The sequence below is a fragment of the Capricornis sumatraensis genome, chromosome 3 (genome assembly GCF_032405125.1).
Source record: "Capricornis sumatraensis isolate serow.1 chromosome 3, serow.2, whole genome shotgun sequence".
Classification (NCBI taxonomy): domain Eukaryota; kingdom Metazoa; phylum Chordata; class Mammalia; order Artiodactyla; family Bovidae; genus Capricornis; species Capricornis sumatraensis.
Window position 1 is genome coordinate 15,649,977 of NC_091071.1, and position 19,387 is coordinate 15,669,363.

Here is a 19,387-nt window from a genome sequence, read left to right on the forward strand (position 1 = left end):
CACATCAGTAGCTTGGGCAACTGGGAAGAAGGATATTCTCTGAGATGGGGAATACAAAAGAAAAACTAAATAGCTTTTGGACTCATTGAGTCTTTTTTAATGTTTATTTTCTTTATTTATTTGAGTGTGTCAGCTCTTAGTTGTAATAACAAGATCTTCGATCTTTGTTGAGGCATGCAGGATCTTTATTTGCAGCATTCACACTCTTAGCTGTGGCCTGTAGGATCTAGTTCCCTGACCAGGGATTGAACCTGGGCTCCCTGCAGTGGGAGCACAGAGCCTTAGCCACTGGACCACCAGGGAAGTCCCTGGTGTCAGCTCTTATACCCAACTTTGCTCTCCTTTGCTACTTAAGGATGTAGTTTGGAAGGGTTTTTTTTTTCCTTTTAAATTATTGTTTCTCTTGGAATATCAGGTGTTTAACAATTGGAATTGCCAGCAGGCAGATGCAGATCCCTAGGAAGTAGATCCAACCATCATTCCCTTTCAAGAGCTAAGGAAATTAAGGCACAAAGAGGTTAAATATCTTGACTCCAGGCACCTGGCAACGAAGCCCTGTACCTAAGCTATTTTTTTTTTTTATCTTACAAGTCCTGACTCTCTGAGCTACGCTCTTTTCACTATTTCTGGCAGGTATCTTACCATATATCTGGGGACTGACAACAGATGTGAAAACCTAAATGAAAGTGTTAGTTGCTCAGTCGTGTCTGACTCTTTGTGACCCCCATGGACTGTAGCCCTTCAGGTTCCTCTGTCCATGAAATTCTCCAAGCAGGAATACTGGAGTGGGTAGTCATTCTCTTCTCCAGGGGATCTTTGGGATCTTCGCAACCCAGGGATCAACCCAAGTCTCCTGCATTGCAGGCAGGTTCTTTACTGTCTGCACTACTAGGGAAGCCCAAATAGTCCTCTGTAAAGTGCAGGGAAGACCAAAATGCCAATCGTCTAATGGTTCTTGAGATTCCTGAGACACTGTTAGGGGTCTGCAACGTCAAAACTATTTTCATTAAAAAACTGAGATACCGTTTGACTTTTTACTTAAATTCTTTCTTGAGTATATTGCTGAGTTTTCAAGAGGTTATATGATGTGTGATGTTACAACAGACTGACTACAGAAACACATATAAGAATCCTGCTGTTTCATCTTAAATCAGACACTGTGCGTGCAAGCTCAGTTGTGTCCAACTGTTTGCAACCCCATGGACTGTAACTGACCAGAATTCTCTGTCCATGGGATTTTCTAGGCAAGAATACTGGAGAAGGTTGCCATCTCCTACTCCAGGGGATCTTTCCCACCCAGAGATGGAACTGGAGGCTCCCGAGTCTTCTGCATTGGCAGGTGGATTCTTTATCACTGCATTACCTGGGAAGTTCAAACCAGACATTCAGTTCAGTTCAGTTCAGTTCAGTCACTCAGTTGTGTCCAACTCTTTGCAACCCCATGAATCGCAGCACGCCAGGCCTCCCTGTACATCACCAACTCCCGGAGTTCACTCAGACTCGCATCCATCGAGTCAGTGATGCCATCTAGCCATCTCATCCTCGGTCGTCCCCCTCTCCTCCTGCCCTCAATCCCTCCCAGCATCAAAGTCTTCTCCAATGAGTCAACTCTTCGCATGAGGTGGCCAAAGTACTGGAGCTCCAGCTTTAACATCATTCCTTCCAAAGAAATCCCTGGGTTGGTTTGTAAAAAGGTAAAACAATGTCACTCTTCTTTTTTGCTTTGGAAAATAGTCATTTTAAAAACTAAAATGTTATCTATGTCATATGTAAAGAGTTATTATTGCAATGTGGGACAATTTTTAGATGGAGACATAATTCATTTAACATAAAATTTATCATTTCTTTAATTTATCATTTCTAAGTGTACATTTTGGTGGTTTTTAGTACATTCACTGTATTGTGCAACTATCACCAGTCTAATTTCAGAACATTTCCATCACTCCTGAAAGAAATTTCAATTTGTTAGCAAGTTTCAGTTCATCAATTCCTTACCATCCCCTGCCAACCACTAATCAACTTTCTGTCTCGACAGATTTGTTTCTGTAATTTTTAAAGTGTATTAATACATGTTTCAAATTTGTATTCATTTCTAATGCAGTAAATATGGATAGATAAACCCCATATAAACAGAAGATCTTTGGAGCTTTAATTTTTAAGAATTCAAAGGCATTCCAAGGCTAAAAAATTTGAGAATCACTGGTGTTGTATTTGTCTTCTGATATGTTGGACATAATGTCTAAACCACGGCCCTACCAGGAGCTCAAAGATGGTTAAGCTTCCATAAGGGCGAGGGAACTATTTAACAGACTAGATCCACAGGACATGGGAGCAAGGGTGAAGCTGACCAAGATTTAAGTCACTAAGTAAGAGACGGACCATGCCTGAGACAGACCAGGGACATGCTGAGTTACAAAGTAAAGAACATCCGAGTTGGTCTCCTCGGCTCAGACATAAGACGTAAGAGGACATAGGTCACCTGGCCTCTACACCTCAGAGTGGCTTTGGGCTCAGCAACGTGAGTGCAGCGTGATTTACCCACAATCTAGCCAGCGTGGTCCTGACCTAAATCAGTGACTAGACCGCTGACTGGCCCTGACGGCAAAGTGCCCAAATAAACAAAACGATTCCCGCCCCACACAGGCGAGAAACAACTTCCGTGCAACATCTTTATTCCTGTAACGTGCTTTTATTCTGCCACTATAATAGAGAAAGTTGTATTCAGTTCAGAGAAATTTTTCGATAAATCAATTAACTGCCTTCGATCACCCTTTGCTCAATTCATACCACGATTCGTAGCTATTTGAGGCGGGGCTAATGAAGCGATGGAGAAGGCAATGGCACCCCACTCCAGTACTCCTGCCTGGAAACTCCCATGGACAGAGGAGCCTGGTAGGCTTCAGTCCATGGGGTCGCTAAGAGTCAGACAGGACTGAGCGACTTCCCTTTCACTTTACATTTTCATGCATTGGAGAAGGAAATGGCAACCCACTCCAGTGTTCTTGCCTAGAGAATCCCAGGGACAGCAGAGCCTAGTGGGCTGCCGTCTATGGGGTCTCACAGAGTCGGACATGACTGAAGTGACTTAGCATTAATGAAGCGAAAACGCTACACTTAGCGCAAACCTACCCCTGGAAACCCAGAAGGTATCTGGAGCCCAGTACGCCGCAGCGCTCACTAGTGGCCCAGACGGCCACTGTCGCGAAAGCCTAGGTCGGCGAAGTTTGCACGGGAGCGCCGGCCCGACGTCAACGGCTAAGTATCCGACGTGCGCGCATGCGTTCTCCTCCAAGGGAAACTCTTGAAGGACCTGGAGGCGAGCCCTAGAGGGCGGGATAGTGGTAGGCAAATAGAGGAGCTTCCGGCGACGAGTAGCCGTGATTGGTGAAACCCAATGGGGAGGGCGGGGCAGCGGGAAATTCGAATAGAGAGGCGGGCCCCGGGAGGGAGTGGGATGGACGCGGGGGTCCCGGCGCGGAGGCGACGCGAGATGGCGGCGGCGATCTCGGGTAAGTTAGCCCGACTCGAGCAGGGCGGCTGCTGTAGCCTGGAGTCTTGCGGGGCGATGGGTCGGAGTCAAGTGTGGGCTCCGTGAGTTGTTCCGGAGACCGCGGATGGCGCGGGGGCGGGGAGGAGAAAGCTGGGTGTGTGGATGGGAGTCGCCGTTCTGCTTCCTGCTCTCGGTGTCGGTCTGTAGACCCGCACTGAGACCTAGTTTCCGGCGCGTTTTTGACCCCAGCTCACTTTTCCCTTGTGAATTTCAGTTTTCTTTGTTAATAAAATGGGGAGAGTGACCTATCTCGGAAGAATACAGGAGTAAGCGAGCGAAAAGTAGCTAACTTTATACTCTAACCATAGGGACAAAAGGGATCTAGATACACGTTTGGTTGGGGGAAGAGTTCCTGTATGACGTGTTGTTTGGGTGCAGGGAGATCCCTGAGAGAGGTAAGAGGTTCAGACGGGCTGCAGCAGGGTGTGAGTTGACAGCATAAGATGTGCTGTTATCACAGAAAAGGGAAATAGAGACTGTTTCTTATAGCCCTGCAAGTCAGGACTGTTTGGAAAGATTACTAGGACATTCAGAATCTTGCTCTTCTGCCTTCGTGTACACTGAATTCTGGTCAGTGATTATAATGGGCACCATAGAATTTATCTGAGACCTTACTGTTTGTCGGGCCCCGTTTGGAAGCAAACCTATTTAATAGGATGTCAAGCACATGTTGAGCCCTTGCTAGGGGTGAGGCACAGTTGTAAGTACTTTATGGTGATGAATCATTTAATCTCTACATGCTGCTATTGTTCTGTTTTACAGATGAAGAAACCAAAGAACCATAGATAGGTTAAAAAGCTTGTTCAAGGTTAACACAACCAGTAAATAGTGGAGTCTGAATTAGTACTCAGCAAATCTGATTCTAGAGTCTCTGCTCTTAACCATTTTGCCCAAGCACATGATATTCCTGCCGTCTGAGCACAACCTACCCTGAGCCTTCCAAGACCCACTGTGTCTGGTACATTGTAGATATCATAAAAATGCTTGAATGAATATTGTCTCTTCTTTAGAGGAGCTTTAGTCTGTATCAATAGATAGTCATAAAAATCTATAATATCGTGAAAAAGCAATGAGGTATGTATAAACTGCTATAGGGAACACAGAAACTGAAGTAAACTCTTGGGTATTCTAGGAAGACTTCATTAAGGAAGTGATATTTGAAGTGGGTTTCAAAGGTTGGATAGAAGTTTGCTACGCTTTGTTGGATCAAAAAGACCACCAACTGATCTGTTTCTTATTTATGTTGTAAAGAGAGGCCAAAGATGCTCTCTTTGGCTCAATTTCCTCATCAATAAAAGAAGAGTTAAGTTGAATGAAGCTTGGGAATCATTGGAGAGGGGGAAATTAGAAATAATTAGAAGCGCTAACTTTGCCCAACCTCAAAGTGACTTTTGAGAAATATATATTATTTTTTTCAAAGTGGCTTTTATGGTGAAATAGACTCTTTTACCATTGGGAGTTTTGTGAATGTGCCTCCTTCCAACTTCCCCTGGACTCTGAGCTCTGGAGGAAGAATGGCAGTGGCTACAGTTTATGGTATTCATTTGACAGATTTTAATTTGTTCAGCAAATACCCTCCAAGAGCCTACTCTGTGCTGGATGTTGGGAATATAAAGGCAAGCCAAGTAAGACTTGTTTTCACTGAATTCACAGTTAGATGAAAAAGACAGACAAATGTACAGCTACATAGAGTGTGATGGAGAAGCTAGGGAGGAAGTAGAGGAAGAATGATTGGAAGGGAATGAGACTGGAGGCAAGGAGACCAGTGGGGGAGGCTGTTGAAATGAAGACAACTTTGGCAAAGATGGCACAGTAGGAAAGAAGTGGACTTATTTTTAAAAGGTAGAATTAACATGTTAATGAAGAACTGGTGTGAGAAATGAGGGAGAAGATGAGGTTAAGAAAGCCTCTCCGATCTTCGGGGTTGGTTCCATTTATTTAAGAGCGTAGAAGGAAGATGGGGTTGCAGAGGGATGGGGAAGGATTCAGTTTAAGACGAGTGGAGTTTGAAATACCATGTAAGAGGAGGTTTCAGGGCAGCAGAGAGCACTCTGGTGTGGAAGTGTCAATTAGGAGTCATTAGCCTTGAGATGGTAATTGAAGTCAGGAGCACAGGACCATGCCTGTGAAATTAGTCAGTCAGTAATGGTGTTCTCAACTGGGGGCAATTGTGTTCCCCATGGGGACACTTGTGATATCTGGAGACATTTTTGGTTGTTGCAGTGGTCATGGTGGTGGGGTATGTGCTAAACTTCCTACGATGCACAGGGGAGCCCCACCCCCAAAGAATTATCCAGCCCGCAATATCAATAGTGCAGGAATTGAGCAACCCTGATCTAGAAAGAGGATAGAAGGAGCTTAGGGAAGATATCTAAGACTGGAAGAAACTGAGGAGTGACTAGACAGCTGGTGGGTGGCAGGAAAACAGGGAGAAGTGTATTTTCCAAAGGAAAGTGGATCTGGGGTGTTGAATACTGCAGGGAAGTCAAACAGGGTGGGGACTGAACCGGGCTGTGGGCTCTAGTGGTAAAGGGGTCACTGGTGACCCTGCTGAACGATGAGGGCAGGGGTGAGTTGTTGCCTTGAAGGGAGTAGCAAGAGAAATGTGTAATCACAACAGTAGCTGACATCTGTGGAGTGCTTATGCTGGCGCTGTGTTAAAACATTGTATGTACATTATTTCTCTGGCTCCTCGCAATCTTATGAGGTAGATACTGTTATTTTTATTAAAAAACACTGCGGTTTGAAGAGGTTAAGAAAGAAGCCTTCCTAAGGTCACACAGCTCGTAGAGGAACTTGTCTCCGACTCTGAGGCCCATGGGGATGTAGGGTCTAAGAAGGCCCAGAAATCACACAATGCACTTTAGAGTTGGACCTTCATCTGAAGCTCTGTCACTGGCTAGCTATTGACTATGGGCAAGCTAGCTAACCTCTCTATACTGCCATTTCCTCATTTGGAAAATGGATGAATATGTAACAAGATGCTTACTGGGTTTTTATCAAGTACCAGTGCTGTTGTGCTTCCCAGGTGGCGCAGGGGTAAAGAATCCGCCTGCCAGTTGGCAAGAGACACAAGAGACACGGGTTTGATCCCTGGGTCGGGAAGATCCGCTGGACTAAGAAATGGCAACCCACTCAGTATTCTTGCCTGGAAAATTCCATGGACAGAGGAGCCTAGCAGGCTACATACAGTCCATGGGGTCATAAAGAATCCAACATAACCGAGCATATACATACACACCAATGCTCTTGCTGTTCTAAGCACTTTTATGTGAATGACCTTATTTACTGCCATAAGAACCCAACAAGTATTTTTATTTACTCCCATTTTGACAGGTTGTGGAAATTGAGGCATAGGAATGGAAAATCATTTCCCCAGGTTATTTAGTTAGTTGTAAGTAGCAGAGCTAGGATTTGAACCTAGGCCATCTTAACTAGAATTGTTACCAACCTACTTACTATGTACTAGTTACTCAGTTGACATGTTACATGTTACTTTTAATCCTCATTAAGACCTTCCAAGGCCCTCCTCTCCCTATTTTATAGACAAGAAAACTGGGGCTCATGGATGTTAAGTCACTTGCCCAAGGTCACAAGCTGATAAGTGTTAGAGCCGGAATTGAAATCCAGCTCTGTCTAGCCAGAGTCTATACTCTTTCTACATCACCACAGACTTCCCCTTCCCCTTGTACTGCTCACTGAGCTTTTTTAAGTGCTTCTGTATCTACCATCCCCGTTCTCTTCTCGCTGAAAAAAACCTGGGAAAGACAGGCAAGGGGAGGTTCCTGCACACGTTTTTGAGAAGTCTTTGACCTCCTTGCAGTCTTAGTTTTCTCATCTGCATGTTTCTACTTCCTTCTGACTTTCAGGACTGCCATGAAGGTCAAATGAAAACTAGATGCTTTGTAAACTTTAAAGTGAGAAATGGGGTTGCTAGCTTCATTCGTCAGATGAAGGAACGGAGGCCCAGTTTTTGGAACAGGCCGTCTGCTTGTGGGTATACCTTACTTACATAAAAGATTCTTCCTGGGGTAGCCTGTCCTGCTGTTTCTATGTTGGCCACAGATACCAGCCTGGTACCTTAATATGAGGTCCATGGGTCCCAGCAACCAACTGCCACCACCAGCAAAAATGGAGAGTCAGAGCTATCAAGAACTTTCCCAATTGGTATGTGACAGGGAGGCAATACGACATCCTCATTAAAAGCAGATTTTTGGAGGTGAAATCTAGGTTTGAATTCTGTTGTTAGCTATGAGCTACAGTATGGTATCTAAAATACAGAAATACCTACCTCATAGATTTTTTTCAGTTCACGGAAAGAAAGGCCTTCCCCCCCCCCCCCCAGTTTTATCTTAATTGTGTTTTTTAATGATAAAAATAACTACCCCCCCCACTGCCAAATGACTTAGATTTAATTATGAGAAGCAAACTAAGCAGAAAACTTACTGCAGAGAAGCACTGCATGTTAGTGCTTTTGCAAGCTGAGGGACTGGCGGCTGCCTCTTAACTTTATCCTTTCCAAAGTTGTCCACAGTGTCGTGTTTTTGTTTTTGTTTTTAATTTTTTGACCACATCGCTTGGCATGCAGGATCTTAGTTCCCTGACCTGGGATTGAACTCACACCTTCTGTAATGGAAGCGCTTAACCACTGGACCACCAGGGAAGTCCTGTTATTTTTTACTGCAAATGTTATAGCATTACAGAACTGGGTAACATAGAAAATAAACCCACATGACCCTCCACGGAGAGAAAACCATCACTTAACAGTTTGTGCAGGGGGGCATATGTGTGTATGTGTGAACTTATATAGATAAGAAACTCCAGGCAAAAATAGAGGCGCAGAAAGGCCAGGGAGTCCAGTGACTGGGTTTTAGATGGGGCAAATGTCCACTTCCTTAATCCTAGAAGAATCCCGTGAGGTCCTGGTCTGCCACACCTTGTCAATTCAGTGTCCCACTGCAGCATAAGCATTACCTAGAAGTTGCTAGAAATGCAGAATCTTTAGCTCCTCTAGGTTATCTGTATACACATTACAATTTACACCCACTTTTACCTACTTGCTGAGCAGGACAGAAACTGAGGCCAAACTTGCAGACACACCCAGCACAGCCAGGATGGAAAGAGCTTCCCTTGAAATGAGCTGTGGTCCCCTGACCCTCCCAGGGGGCTCTCTGGGACACAGTCTTCAGGCTTCCTTCCCTGCCTCTGTTGTCAAGGTTATGGGTGGGCGGGGGGAGTCTCTTAGTCTACGAAGATGCTGGGGTTTTGCTCAGCTTTTCAGTTCAGTTCAGTTCAGTTCAGTTCAGTTCAGTTGCTCAGTCGTGTCCGACTCTTTGTGACCCCATGAATCGCAGCACGCCGGGCCTCCCTGTCCATTACCAACTCCCGGAGTTCACTCAGACTCGCATCCATCGAGTCAGTGATGCCATTCAGCCATCTCATCCTCTGTCGTCCCCTTCTTCTCCTGCCCCCAATCCCTCCCAGCATCAAAGTCTTTTCCAGTGAGTCAACTCTTCGGATGAGGTGGCCAAAGTACTGGAGTTTCAGCTTTAGCATCATTCCCTCCAAATAAATCCCAGGGTTGATCTTCTTCAGAATGGACTGGTTGGATCTCTTTGCAGTCCAAGGGACTCTCAAGAGTTTTCTCCAACACCACAGTTCAAAAGCATCAATTCTTCGGCGCTCGGCCTTCCTCACAGTCCAACTCTCACATCCATACATGACTACTGGAAAAACCATAGCCTTGACTAGACGGACCTTAGTCGGCAAAGTAATGTCTCTGCTTTTGAATATGCTATGTAGGTTGGTCATAACTTTTCTTCCAAGGAGTAAGCGTCTTTTAATTTCATGGCTGCAGTCACCATCTGCAGTGATTTTGGAGCCCCCAAAAATAAAGTCTGACACTGTTTCCACTGTTTCCCCATCTATTTCCCATGACGTGATGGGACCAGATGCCATGATCTTCATTTTCTGAATGTTGAGCTTTAAGCCAACGTTTTCACTCTCCTCTTTTACTTTCATCAAGAGGCTTTTTAGTTCCTCTTCACTTTCTGCCATAAGGGTGGTGTCATCTGCATATCTGAGGTTATTGATATTTCTCCCGGCAATCTTGATTCCAGCTTGTGTTTCTTCCAGTCCAGCGTTTCTCATGATGTACTCTGCATATAAGTTAAATAATCCCTGTTTATTCCTCTGAATAGCAAAGAAGACACAATATAGGTTATGGTTCAAGATACAGTAATAGCCACAGGGCTCCAGGCCTAAAACACCGAGGTGCTTGGAGAGTGGCTGCACTTCTGTGAGCGTCTTCACAGGTTAATAGGACTGACAGAAGCTACCTTTCAGGGACACCATGGAAGTTAAAGTGTGCCTAGCACTTAGTCGGACACGACTGAAGCGACTTAGTAGCAGCAGCACTTAGCCAGTGCTTCATAAATGTGAATGTTTGCTAAGTACACGATCTGGTTTATGGTTCCAGCCATAGATAATCTCTCTCCTTCAGCCCCCCACTGCACCCTGCCTGAGACCGTGTATTTGATTCATCTTTCTCTTCCATCCTGCCCTTCTGTGTTCGACTCACCTACAGGACACACACAGTCCTGCCTTAGTGGTTCTACACAGGGGCCTGCTTTCACCACTCCATATTTTTTGCACATGCCTTTCCTTCTCCCTGAAATGCTTGGCAGTGACCCTACTCATTCTTCAGGGGTCAGCTCAATTACCTCCACCTCCAAGACTGCTACCCTTGTGTATTCGTGTGTGCTCAGTTGCGCCACTTGTGTCCCACTCTTTGCAACCCTATGGACTGTAGCCCGCGAGGCTCCTCTGGCAATGGGATTTCCCAGGCAAGAATACTGGAGTGGGTTGCCATGCCCTTCTCCAGGGCATCTTCCCCACCCAGGGTTCGAAGCTGTGTCTCTTAGGTCTCCCACATTGGCAGTGGGTTCTTTACCACTAGTGCCACCAGGAAGCCCACTCATACCCTTATCTCTCAGCAAAGCTGCCACCATACTTCACACCTAAAAATGATCTTCTAGGAGCCGGTCGCTGTCGGCTAAGCAAGGTGGGAGCTGCCCGGCGCCCACCTCCAGCTCGAGTGAGAGTAGCTGTGAGACTGCGCCCGTTTGTGGATGGGACAGCAGGAGAAAACGACACCCCCTGTGTGCGGGGCCTGGACAGCTGTTCTCTGGAGATTGCCAACTGGAGGAACCACCAAGAGACTCTCAAATACCAGTAAGGTTTAGGCCACACTCCCTCCCACTCTCTCTCTCCTAGGCCTGCTCGCACTATCACTTGCCCAGAATCGATTTCTCAGACCTCCTCCTGAGGATCCTTCTTCCTTCCTTAATGCAGCTTTGTTTGCCACACCTTTGCTTCGGGTAATGTTCATGGGTGCCCACTGCGATAGGGCCTGTCCAGGAGAGTGTGGGGAAGGCTGGAGGCTGAGTCAGACGCACGTTGCTATTCACAGTCTTAGAGGGGAAGCAGGCACAAAGTGGGGAAGGAGCAGCGAAGGCGAACTGGGGAGTCCAGCTCGGACCTTTGGGGAGGGGTGGGAAGGATTGGGGAAATATAGACCAGCCAGCCAACCCAGGCTGTGGCTGGGTGGTGTCAGATAAGACCGCCCATGTTTGGGGGATAGAGCTCACAGCTGTTTTAAAATTCCTTGGGAAATTTAAAGTTCAGGCTCCTTGGCCTGTCATTCTAGGCCAGAGGGTGGCAAACTAAGATCTGCAGGTGAAATCTGTCAGCAGACTTTGTGTAAATAAGGCTTTATTGGAATATAGTCATGCTCATTTATTTACATACGATCTGCGGCTGCTTTCTGCCTGACTACAGTGACGGGTGAGCAATTGTGAAAGGAACCAGGTAGTCCACAGAGCCCCAAGTGTTTACTATCTGGCTTCTTATGGCAAAAGTTTGCCAACCTTGTTCTAGGCCCTTGACAACTTGGCTTTAGTTTCTTTCCAGCCTCATTTCCCCCAGCACATGCTACACTCCACTATATCAGTGCTAATCCCTGCCTCAACCGAAGCTTCTCCGTCAGAGTACAGTGACTAAGCTTCAGGTGTGTCAAGTCTCATCTCGTCTTTACTCCATGTGGTGTACAGATGCCACTTTCTATAAATTCTGTGTTATGAAAAAGGATTGGGAAGCCTGGCCCTTTTATACCATGTCTTGTGTGCTATTTTTGACACTTAGAGTATCTTTCTCTTCTCTCTCTGGCAAAAATCCTCCTTCCCAGGCAGAATGTTACTCCTTCTAGTGCATTCTCACCTTTGTTTCCTGAGTCACAGCAAAGTGTGGGTATCTATCTATGCCACCAGACTGCAGAACTCCTAAGAGCAGGGATACCAAATTCATCTGTTTCTACACCAATACAGAGACTGGGACAGAATGGGTGTTCAGTGGGCACTTTCTTAGATCTTTGTGTAAGAAGAAGAATAGAGACCCTTAAATGTGAGACCAGTTTTATCCTCTAGACCTGGGTGAGAATGGAACCTGCTACTGAGTCCCGCCTTTCTTCCTGCCCGCAGGTTTGATGCTTTCTACGGGGAGAGGAGCTCTCAGCAGGACATCTATGCAGGATCGGTGCAGCCCATCCTGAGGCACTTGCTAGAAGGGCAGAATGCCAGTGTGCTCGCCTATGGGCCCACAGGGGCAGGTGAGGAGGCCAGATACAGAGCAGCCCCGGGCCAGAAGGGACTTGGGAACGGGGAAGAAAATCTCACAGCTCTCTCCACTCTTTCCCCAGGGAAGACACACACAATGCTGGGCAGCCCAGAGCAGCCTGGGGTGATTCCTCGGGCTCTCATGGACCTCCTACAGCTCACGAGGGAGGAGGGTGCTGAGGGCCGGCCGTGGGCCCTCTCTGTTACTATGTCCTACTTAGAGATCTACCAGGAAAAGGTGAGCCCCCCAGCCCCATTTTTAAATATTCATTTCGCTGCTCAGGGTCTTAATTGAGGCACATGTGGGATCATTAGTTGCCATGTGGGATCTAGTTCCCTGACCAGGGATCGAACCCAGACCCCCTGCACTGGGAGTGTGGAGTCTTAGCCACTGAACCACCAGGAAGTCCTCAAGGGCCCTTTCTGACTGGGGAGGGAAGAAACAAAGGGTAAAAATCAGACCCGGTTCTGGAACATGAAGTTTTGATCTAGCAAGGACAGCTGGAAAGACAGAGGTTAGGGTAGCAGATGGCACAACTCTGAAAATCCAGCAAAGAAAATGAGAACCACACGCAGGAAGCAGGCAGCCTGTAAGTGGAGAATTGGCCCTACCCCTCACTGCTCACATAGGTATTAGACCTCTTGGAACCTTCATCGGGAGACCTGGTGATCCGAGAAGACTGCCGAGGAAATATCCTGATTCCGGGCCTCACGCAGAAGCCCATCACTAGCTTTGCTGATTTTGAGCGGCATTTCCTGCCAGCCAGCCGAAATCGGACGGTGGGAGCCACCCGGCTCAACCAGCGCTCTTCCCGCAGTCATGCTGTGCTCCTGGTTAAGGTGAGACCTCTCCTCCACCCCCGACAGGGGTGAGGACCTGCGGAGCGCCCGGAATTTGAATTAAATGGGGGCCCTTGCTCTTGCCCCCAGGTGGATCAGCGAGAACGCTTGGCCCCATTTCGCCAGCGGGAAGGGAAACTCTACTTGATTGACTTGGCTGGCTCAGAGGACAACCGGCGCACAGGCAACAAGGGCCTGAGGCTAAAGGAGAGTGGAGCCATCAACACCTCCCTGTTTGTATTGGGCAAGGTGGTGGATGCCTTGAACCAGGGCCTCCCTCGGGTACCCTACCGGGACAGCAAGCTCACTCGCCTGTTGCAGGTCAGGCCTCCCATCTCGGGTAAAAGGGGCTGGAGAAAGGGGTTCTCGGGCCTGCTGGAGTATCGAGGAACAGCGGTCAGGGAGGGGGAAGGTAGGCTACTGACTGACCCACCCTGCCCTGTCCCCATCTCTCAGGACTCTTTGGGTGGCTCAGCCCACAGCATCCTCATTGCCAACATCGCCCCTGAGAGACGCTTCTACCTGGACACAGTCTCTGCACTCAACTTTGCAGCCAGGTCCAAGGAGGTGATCAACCGGCCTTTTACCAATGAGAGCCTGCAGCTTCCTGGTGAGGACTTGGGTGGGCTGGAGTGGACAGGCCAAGGGTGGACACCTGGGGAGTTTGCTGAATCCACCAAGGATCAGCACAGAAATTGACGCCCCCCTCTTTCCCTACCCTGCCATCTTCCCCTAGTCTTGGCACCTGTAAAACTGTCTCAGAAAGAACTGCTAGGCCCATCAGAGGCAAAGAGAGCCCGAGGCCCTGAGGAAGAGGAAACTGGGAGTCCCGAACTCCCAATAGCTCCAGCCTCTGCCTCCCAGAAACTCAGGTGAGCAGAGAGGGAGGAGTCTTGGGCATAGTCCCTTTCCTGTTGTGCCCAGGTTGGGTGCAGAGTGGCTGTGGGTTTAGTCTGTTGGATCCTTGAGTTGTGAACTTGTTCTTCCACTGGATTCAGCCAAAATCCTACTCTACTGAATTCATTGCAACCTCCAGCCTTGATGCTGCTATCAGGGGTCATAAGGAGGCTCCTTGAGCTCCTAGCTGCCACCTCCACCCGCCTTTTCTATTTTCCAACTCCTTTAGGCAGTCAGCAAAGTCTCACATTTTGGCACCAATGTTTCAAGGATGAGCACTTTTGCTTTTGATTCAAGGCGTAATGAGGACCAGGTCTTTTAGGTCCCAAGGATAAAGCATAGCAAAGGAGATAGAAAAATGTCTCACTGAGACTCAGTCTGTGTGTCCAGAGTCCAGCCTTTCTGTAACTCTCCATGGGGTCAGCTGCTGTCCTAACTTTGCCCTGCTTCTACGCTGAATCCAAACAAGGGAGGTGTGTGACCTCCCTTCCTGTTCTGATAGCCCCACCTCATGGCCCAGTATGCATTCATGTTCAAGTCACCCCTGTTCAGTGGTCTTGCTTTCTGTGTCTGGCCACCTAGCCTTCCAAGGAACCACTTGTATCTTGATCTTTGTCCTTTGTCTACCCCTAGCTCCAATAAAGCTTCTCAACTCTCTTAAGTCCTAAGAACTGAACAGAGGTGACCTGAGGAGGCCAAGGATTAGTGCACATTCTGCCCCAGGGGACAGTTGTATCAGGTTGGCCAAAAGATTCATTCAGGTTTTTTCATAGTATCTTACAGGAAAACCTGAACTTTTTGACCAACTCACTATTTTAGAAAGGATAGCAAAAGGCGCTTAGGTACTTGTGTTCACTCGGAACCCCATCTCTCGATCTTGTCCTTCTTAAACTGTTTGTTAGCAGTCCCCTCTCATATGTGTACAGACTCAAGAGAAACATACACATGTGTAAAACACGTGAACAGGCAAGGTCTCTGCCAGATAGGGACCTTGGGTAACCTCAAATGTGGGGCTGCTGCTGCTAAGTCATTTCAGTCGTGTCTGACTCTGTGCGACCCCATGGACTGCAGCCACCCAGGTCCTCCGTCCATGGGATTTTCCAGGCAAGCGTACTGGAGTGGGTTGCCATTAGATGTGGGGCACATCAGACCTAAACAGACCCTGACCTCAGCGGGCTCACATTTCAGTAGAGGAAGCAAGACAGGAACATCGTATATGACGAAAGGTCGACAGTAAAGAGCACAATAGGGAAGGAGGATCCTTTTGTTCTGCGACAGCCAGGAAAGAAGAAATGACTACTGTATTCACCTGTACTTTCTGATCCTGCTCTCCGAGGCCCTTGTACATAAAGAACAGGGCAGTTTCTATCCTCGAGAAGCTAGTTCATAATGTAGGAAAGAAGATACACAGCCAAGCTGGCATCACCTGAAAGGTAGCATCAAACTGACTTTGAACGACAATTGAGATCAGATGTGAGGGGGAAATTCCAGACAGAAGGAACAAATGTTACCATGTTCAGATTAAGTCAGGTCTCCTTTTGAATAGGCTTTGCCTACTGCCCACAGGAGAAAGGCTTGGCATTTGAGGTCTTCAGGGGTTTTCAGAGCCCCGCTGAAGATGACCTCCTCCGTGAATCTTGCACCCACTGCTCCTCCAAATGAACAGGCGTACGGATGGCCCCTGCTGTCACCTTATGATCTCTTACTGTTCGACAGTGAGTGCCTTAGGGCAGGGGGATGTCTTAGATCCCATGAATACCTGCCATTCAGTGGTCATGAAATGCTTCTTCTCATTTGATCTCCTGGCCTCCTTGAGAGCTTTACCTGGGCAAGTAGTGATTGATCCCCATTCACCTAAAGAAGACACTGCACCCAGAGTGTCTGGATAACTTGTACAGGGTTGCCAGCAAGTTAATAGTAGGGTTGTAGAACCACAGAAACACCAAGTTAAGGCAGGATGAGAGGAATCCTGCTGCTGCAGAGGAGGATGAGAGAAGAGGTAAGTGTGGAGTAACCTCTTTGTGTGCTCAGCCCTCTACAGAAGCTAAGCAGCATGGATCCGGCAATGCTGGAGCGCCTTCTAAGCTTGGACCGTCTGCTGGGCTCCCAGGGGAGCCAGGGGACCCCTCTGCTGAGCACCCCAAAGCGAGAGCGGATGGTGCTTATGAAGACAGTGGAAGAGAAGGATTTGGAAATTGAGGTAAGTGTTGGGAGGTTGGAGCTGGGATTCCTGCTGACCTTGAGAAACAGTCAGAGGATCTTCAGATAGGGAAGGACCGGAAAGGCTGGACCAGCATCCAGTTTTCACCCAACACTGGAATCCCTCAGTTCTCTGCTTGAATGTCCTTAACATGGCTGAACTTTGAAAAATTATTGAGATCCTATGTGAGGGGGCAAGAGAAAAAAATTCCAGGTACAAGTGTAGGACATTGCCATTTGCTAAAACCCAGATAAAATTAAGTCAGGACTCTGCTTGAATAGCCTTTCCCTTCAGTATTTCACAAAGAAGCTCCTTCCACCTCTGGGCAGCTCTGATCATTCAGTTCAGCCGCTCAGTCATGTCCGATTCTTTGCAACTCCATGAATCGCAGCACACCAGGCCTCCCTGTCCATCACCAACTCCCAGAGTTCACCCAAACTCTTCTGCATCTAGTCGGTGATGCCATCGAGCCATCTCATGCTTTGTCGTTCCGTTCTCCTGCCCCCAATCCCTCCCAGCACCAGGGTCTTTAATGAGTCAACTCTTTGCATGAGGTGGCCAAAGTATTAGAGTTTCAGCCTCAGCATCAGTCCTTCCAATGAACACCCAGGACTGGTCTCCTTTAGGATGAACTGGTTGGATCTCCTTGCAGTCCAAGGGACTCGCAAGAGTCTTCTCCAACACCACAGTTCAAAAGCATCAATTCTTCGGCGCTCAGCTTTCTTCACGGTCCAACTCTCACATCCATATATGACCACTGGAAAAACCATAGCCTTGACTAGATGGACCTTTGTTGGCAAAGTAATATCTCTGCTTTTTAATATGCAATCTAGGTTGATCATAACTTTTCTTCCAAGGAGTAAGCGTCTTTTAATTCATGGCTGCAGTCACCATCTGCAGTGATTTTGGAGCCCCAAAAAATAAAGTCTGACACTGTTTCCCCATCTATTTTCCTGATCATTCAGTTCAGTTCAGTCACTCAGTCATGTCCGACTCTTTGCTACCCTATGAATCGCAGCACACCAGGCCTCCCTGTCCATCACCATCTCCCGGAGTTCACTCAAACTCATGTCCAAGAAAGCCCTTAATTACCCTGGGCTCCAGCTGTCTCCTGGTAGTTTCTCTTGTTGGTGCTCACTCTGCTCTTCTAAGGCCTCAGAGCCCTGCAGACTCACTTTCCTAATCCACTGCCTTAAAGTTGGTTCTGGGTCATATCTCTCCCTGATCCTTTCTAACAGAGGCTTAAGATGAAGCAAAAAGAACTGGAAGCCAAAGTGCTGGCCCAGGAGGCTGCTGACCCCATGGAGAAAGAGAACTACTCTTCCACAATGCTCAGACCCCTTGCTCGCCGTACAGTCACAGTGGCTAAGCCCCTTAAAAAGGCAGTGGTGATGCCTCTACAACTGAGTAAGTTTGGCTGTAGGGTCCAGAAGGGCCCAGATAACTGAGATCTTGGAAGGAAGGCGGTATTTGGAGCAGCTGTCCTTACGTCACTCATGTCCTCCCACCATGATGGAAAGGGGGAAAGTGGGTATGAAATAAGAGTTGGGTGTACTGCTCTCATTTCGTACAGTGGGGTAGACTGACCACTGCATGACTGATTATCATGAAAGACCAACTGAGATTACTTTCATGTACAAGTAGAAGAAAGGTCCTGTGGAAACAAAAGAGAAGGTTAACTTGGGGTGGAGGGGAACTGAGGAATCAGTAATGGAAGACCACATGGCTACCAGGGGGCTGAAAAGTGGCCTCTGCTCTGACTCCAGCTCATAATTCTTACTTTCAGTTCAGGAGCAGGCAGCATCCCCAAATGCCGAGATCCATATCTTGAAGAAGAAAGGCCGGAAGAGAAAGGTGAGAGTCGCTGCAGGCTTAGGCTACACCTAGAGTTACGTAGCCTGTCCATACACTTCTCAGCTATTCACAACCCTTCCATGTTGCTTACCCTCAGAATGTCTTACAGGGCATTTAGGATGAAATGTGGTAATATGAATGTACCTAGCAGGATGGGTGTCCATCACCTTTTATTTTTCTTTCTTCCTGATGGCTCGCACTCTGTCAGTAGCTACTTACTAGGCACAGTGTGTAGCCTGGGTCCTGCCCTCTACAAACTACAGAGCCCACTTAGGCAGACAACTAAACAGTCAAGAAATAACACTGAAAGACACCTCAGTTTTTAAACTGAGATGACATCAGTTGAGAGTCATTTGTTGAGTACTTCGTCTTATGTGCCTTTCTGGAGATGAAAGAACTTACTCTTTCCGAGCTTACTGTGTGTTTTACATTTATTAACTAATTTGATCCTCAAAACAACTCTATTTTACTCTTTCACAGATCAGATAAATTGGGAATCACGCCAGAGTGACCAGAGGAAGGGTGTCGGGACAGACACTAGACAGGAGGGAAACAGAGGCTAGGGAGGGCGGGCAGGTAGCTGCTAAGACTCCTATCCTTGGCAGAGGAGTCCAGAACGGTTCATTGCCGCGGGCCGAACAGCAAACTCTGCTGTTTCTGTCACTCACCTCCTGCCTCATAGCTGGAGTCCCTGGATGCATCACAGCCAGAGAAGGCTGAGGACGGCTGGGAGCTGCAGATCAGCCCAGAGCTACTGGCCCATGGTCGCCAAAAAATATTAGATCTGCTGAACGAAGGCTCAGCCCGTGATCTGCGCAGCCTGCAGCGCATTGGCCAAAAGAAGGCTCAGCTCATCGTGGGCTGGAGGGAGCTCCACGGCCCCTTCAGCCAGGTAATGGCCCAGGGAGGACAGCCCTGGTATGGAGTTGGGTGGGGGACACCTGGCCTAGACCCTTCCCCATCGCTGTTGTCCTGCCAGGTTGAGGACCTGGAACGCGTGGAGGGCATGTCGGGGAAACAGATGGAGTCGTTCCTGAAGGTGAGCTCGCGGCTCGGGCCCCCTTGTTCCCCTGGTTTGTGCCCTGCCCGGCTCTAAACCTGCTCTCCCCTTCCCTCCTGTGTTGCAGGCAAACATCCTGGGTCTTGCCGCGGGCCAGGGCTGTGGCCCCTCCTGACTGCCGGCTCCCCTCCTTTGTACCCTCCCGGTTTTTTTTTTAAGTTCTTGTGTAACTGCTTGTCTTGTAAATACAGTTTTCACTCCGTTGCTTCAGCCTGATTCTTGGGACTACGGGGGCGGGGCTGGGGTATAATTGCCCTTGGGATGGGCCACAAGCTGAGCCTGCAAACTTCTTTGGGCGCCATCTTTGGGAAAAC

The 19,387-nt window shown here is 47.9% G+C and overlaps 1 protein-coding gene and 1 non-coding gene across 2 annotated transcripts; one reads left to right on the forward strand and one right to left on the reverse strand.

The window, feature by feature from the left end:
* Nucleotides 1-230: 230 nt before the first annotated feature.
* TRNAG-CCC (transfer RNA glycine (anticodon CCC)) lies at nucleotides 231-303 on the reverse strand. Its single transcript has one exon. It is a non-coding gene; the product is annotated as a tRNA-Gly (tRNA).
* Nucleotides 304-3,454: 3,151 nt separating this feature from the next.
* Nucleotides 3,455-19,210, forward strand: KIF22 (kinesin family member 22). The gene is made up of 14 exons (XM_068968923.1): nucleotides 3,455-3,509; nucleotides 10,588-10,783; nucleotides 12,088-12,215; nucleotides 12,306-12,460; nucleotides 12,853-13,062; nucleotides 13,153-13,383; nucleotides 13,519-13,672; nucleotides 13,799-13,934; nucleotides 15,991-16,159; nucleotides 17,398-17,566; nucleotides 17,946-18,013; nucleotides 18,696-18,905; nucleotides 18,993-19,052; nucleotides 19,141-19,210. The coding sequence occupies exons 1-14, from the start codon at nucleotides 3,455-3,457 to the stop codon at nucleotides 19,186-19,188; spliced, it is 1,989 nt and encodes a 662-aa protein (XP_068825024.1). The 3' UTR covers nucleotides 19,189-19,210.
* The last annotated feature ends 177 nt before the right edge of the window (nucleotides 19,211-19,387 follow it).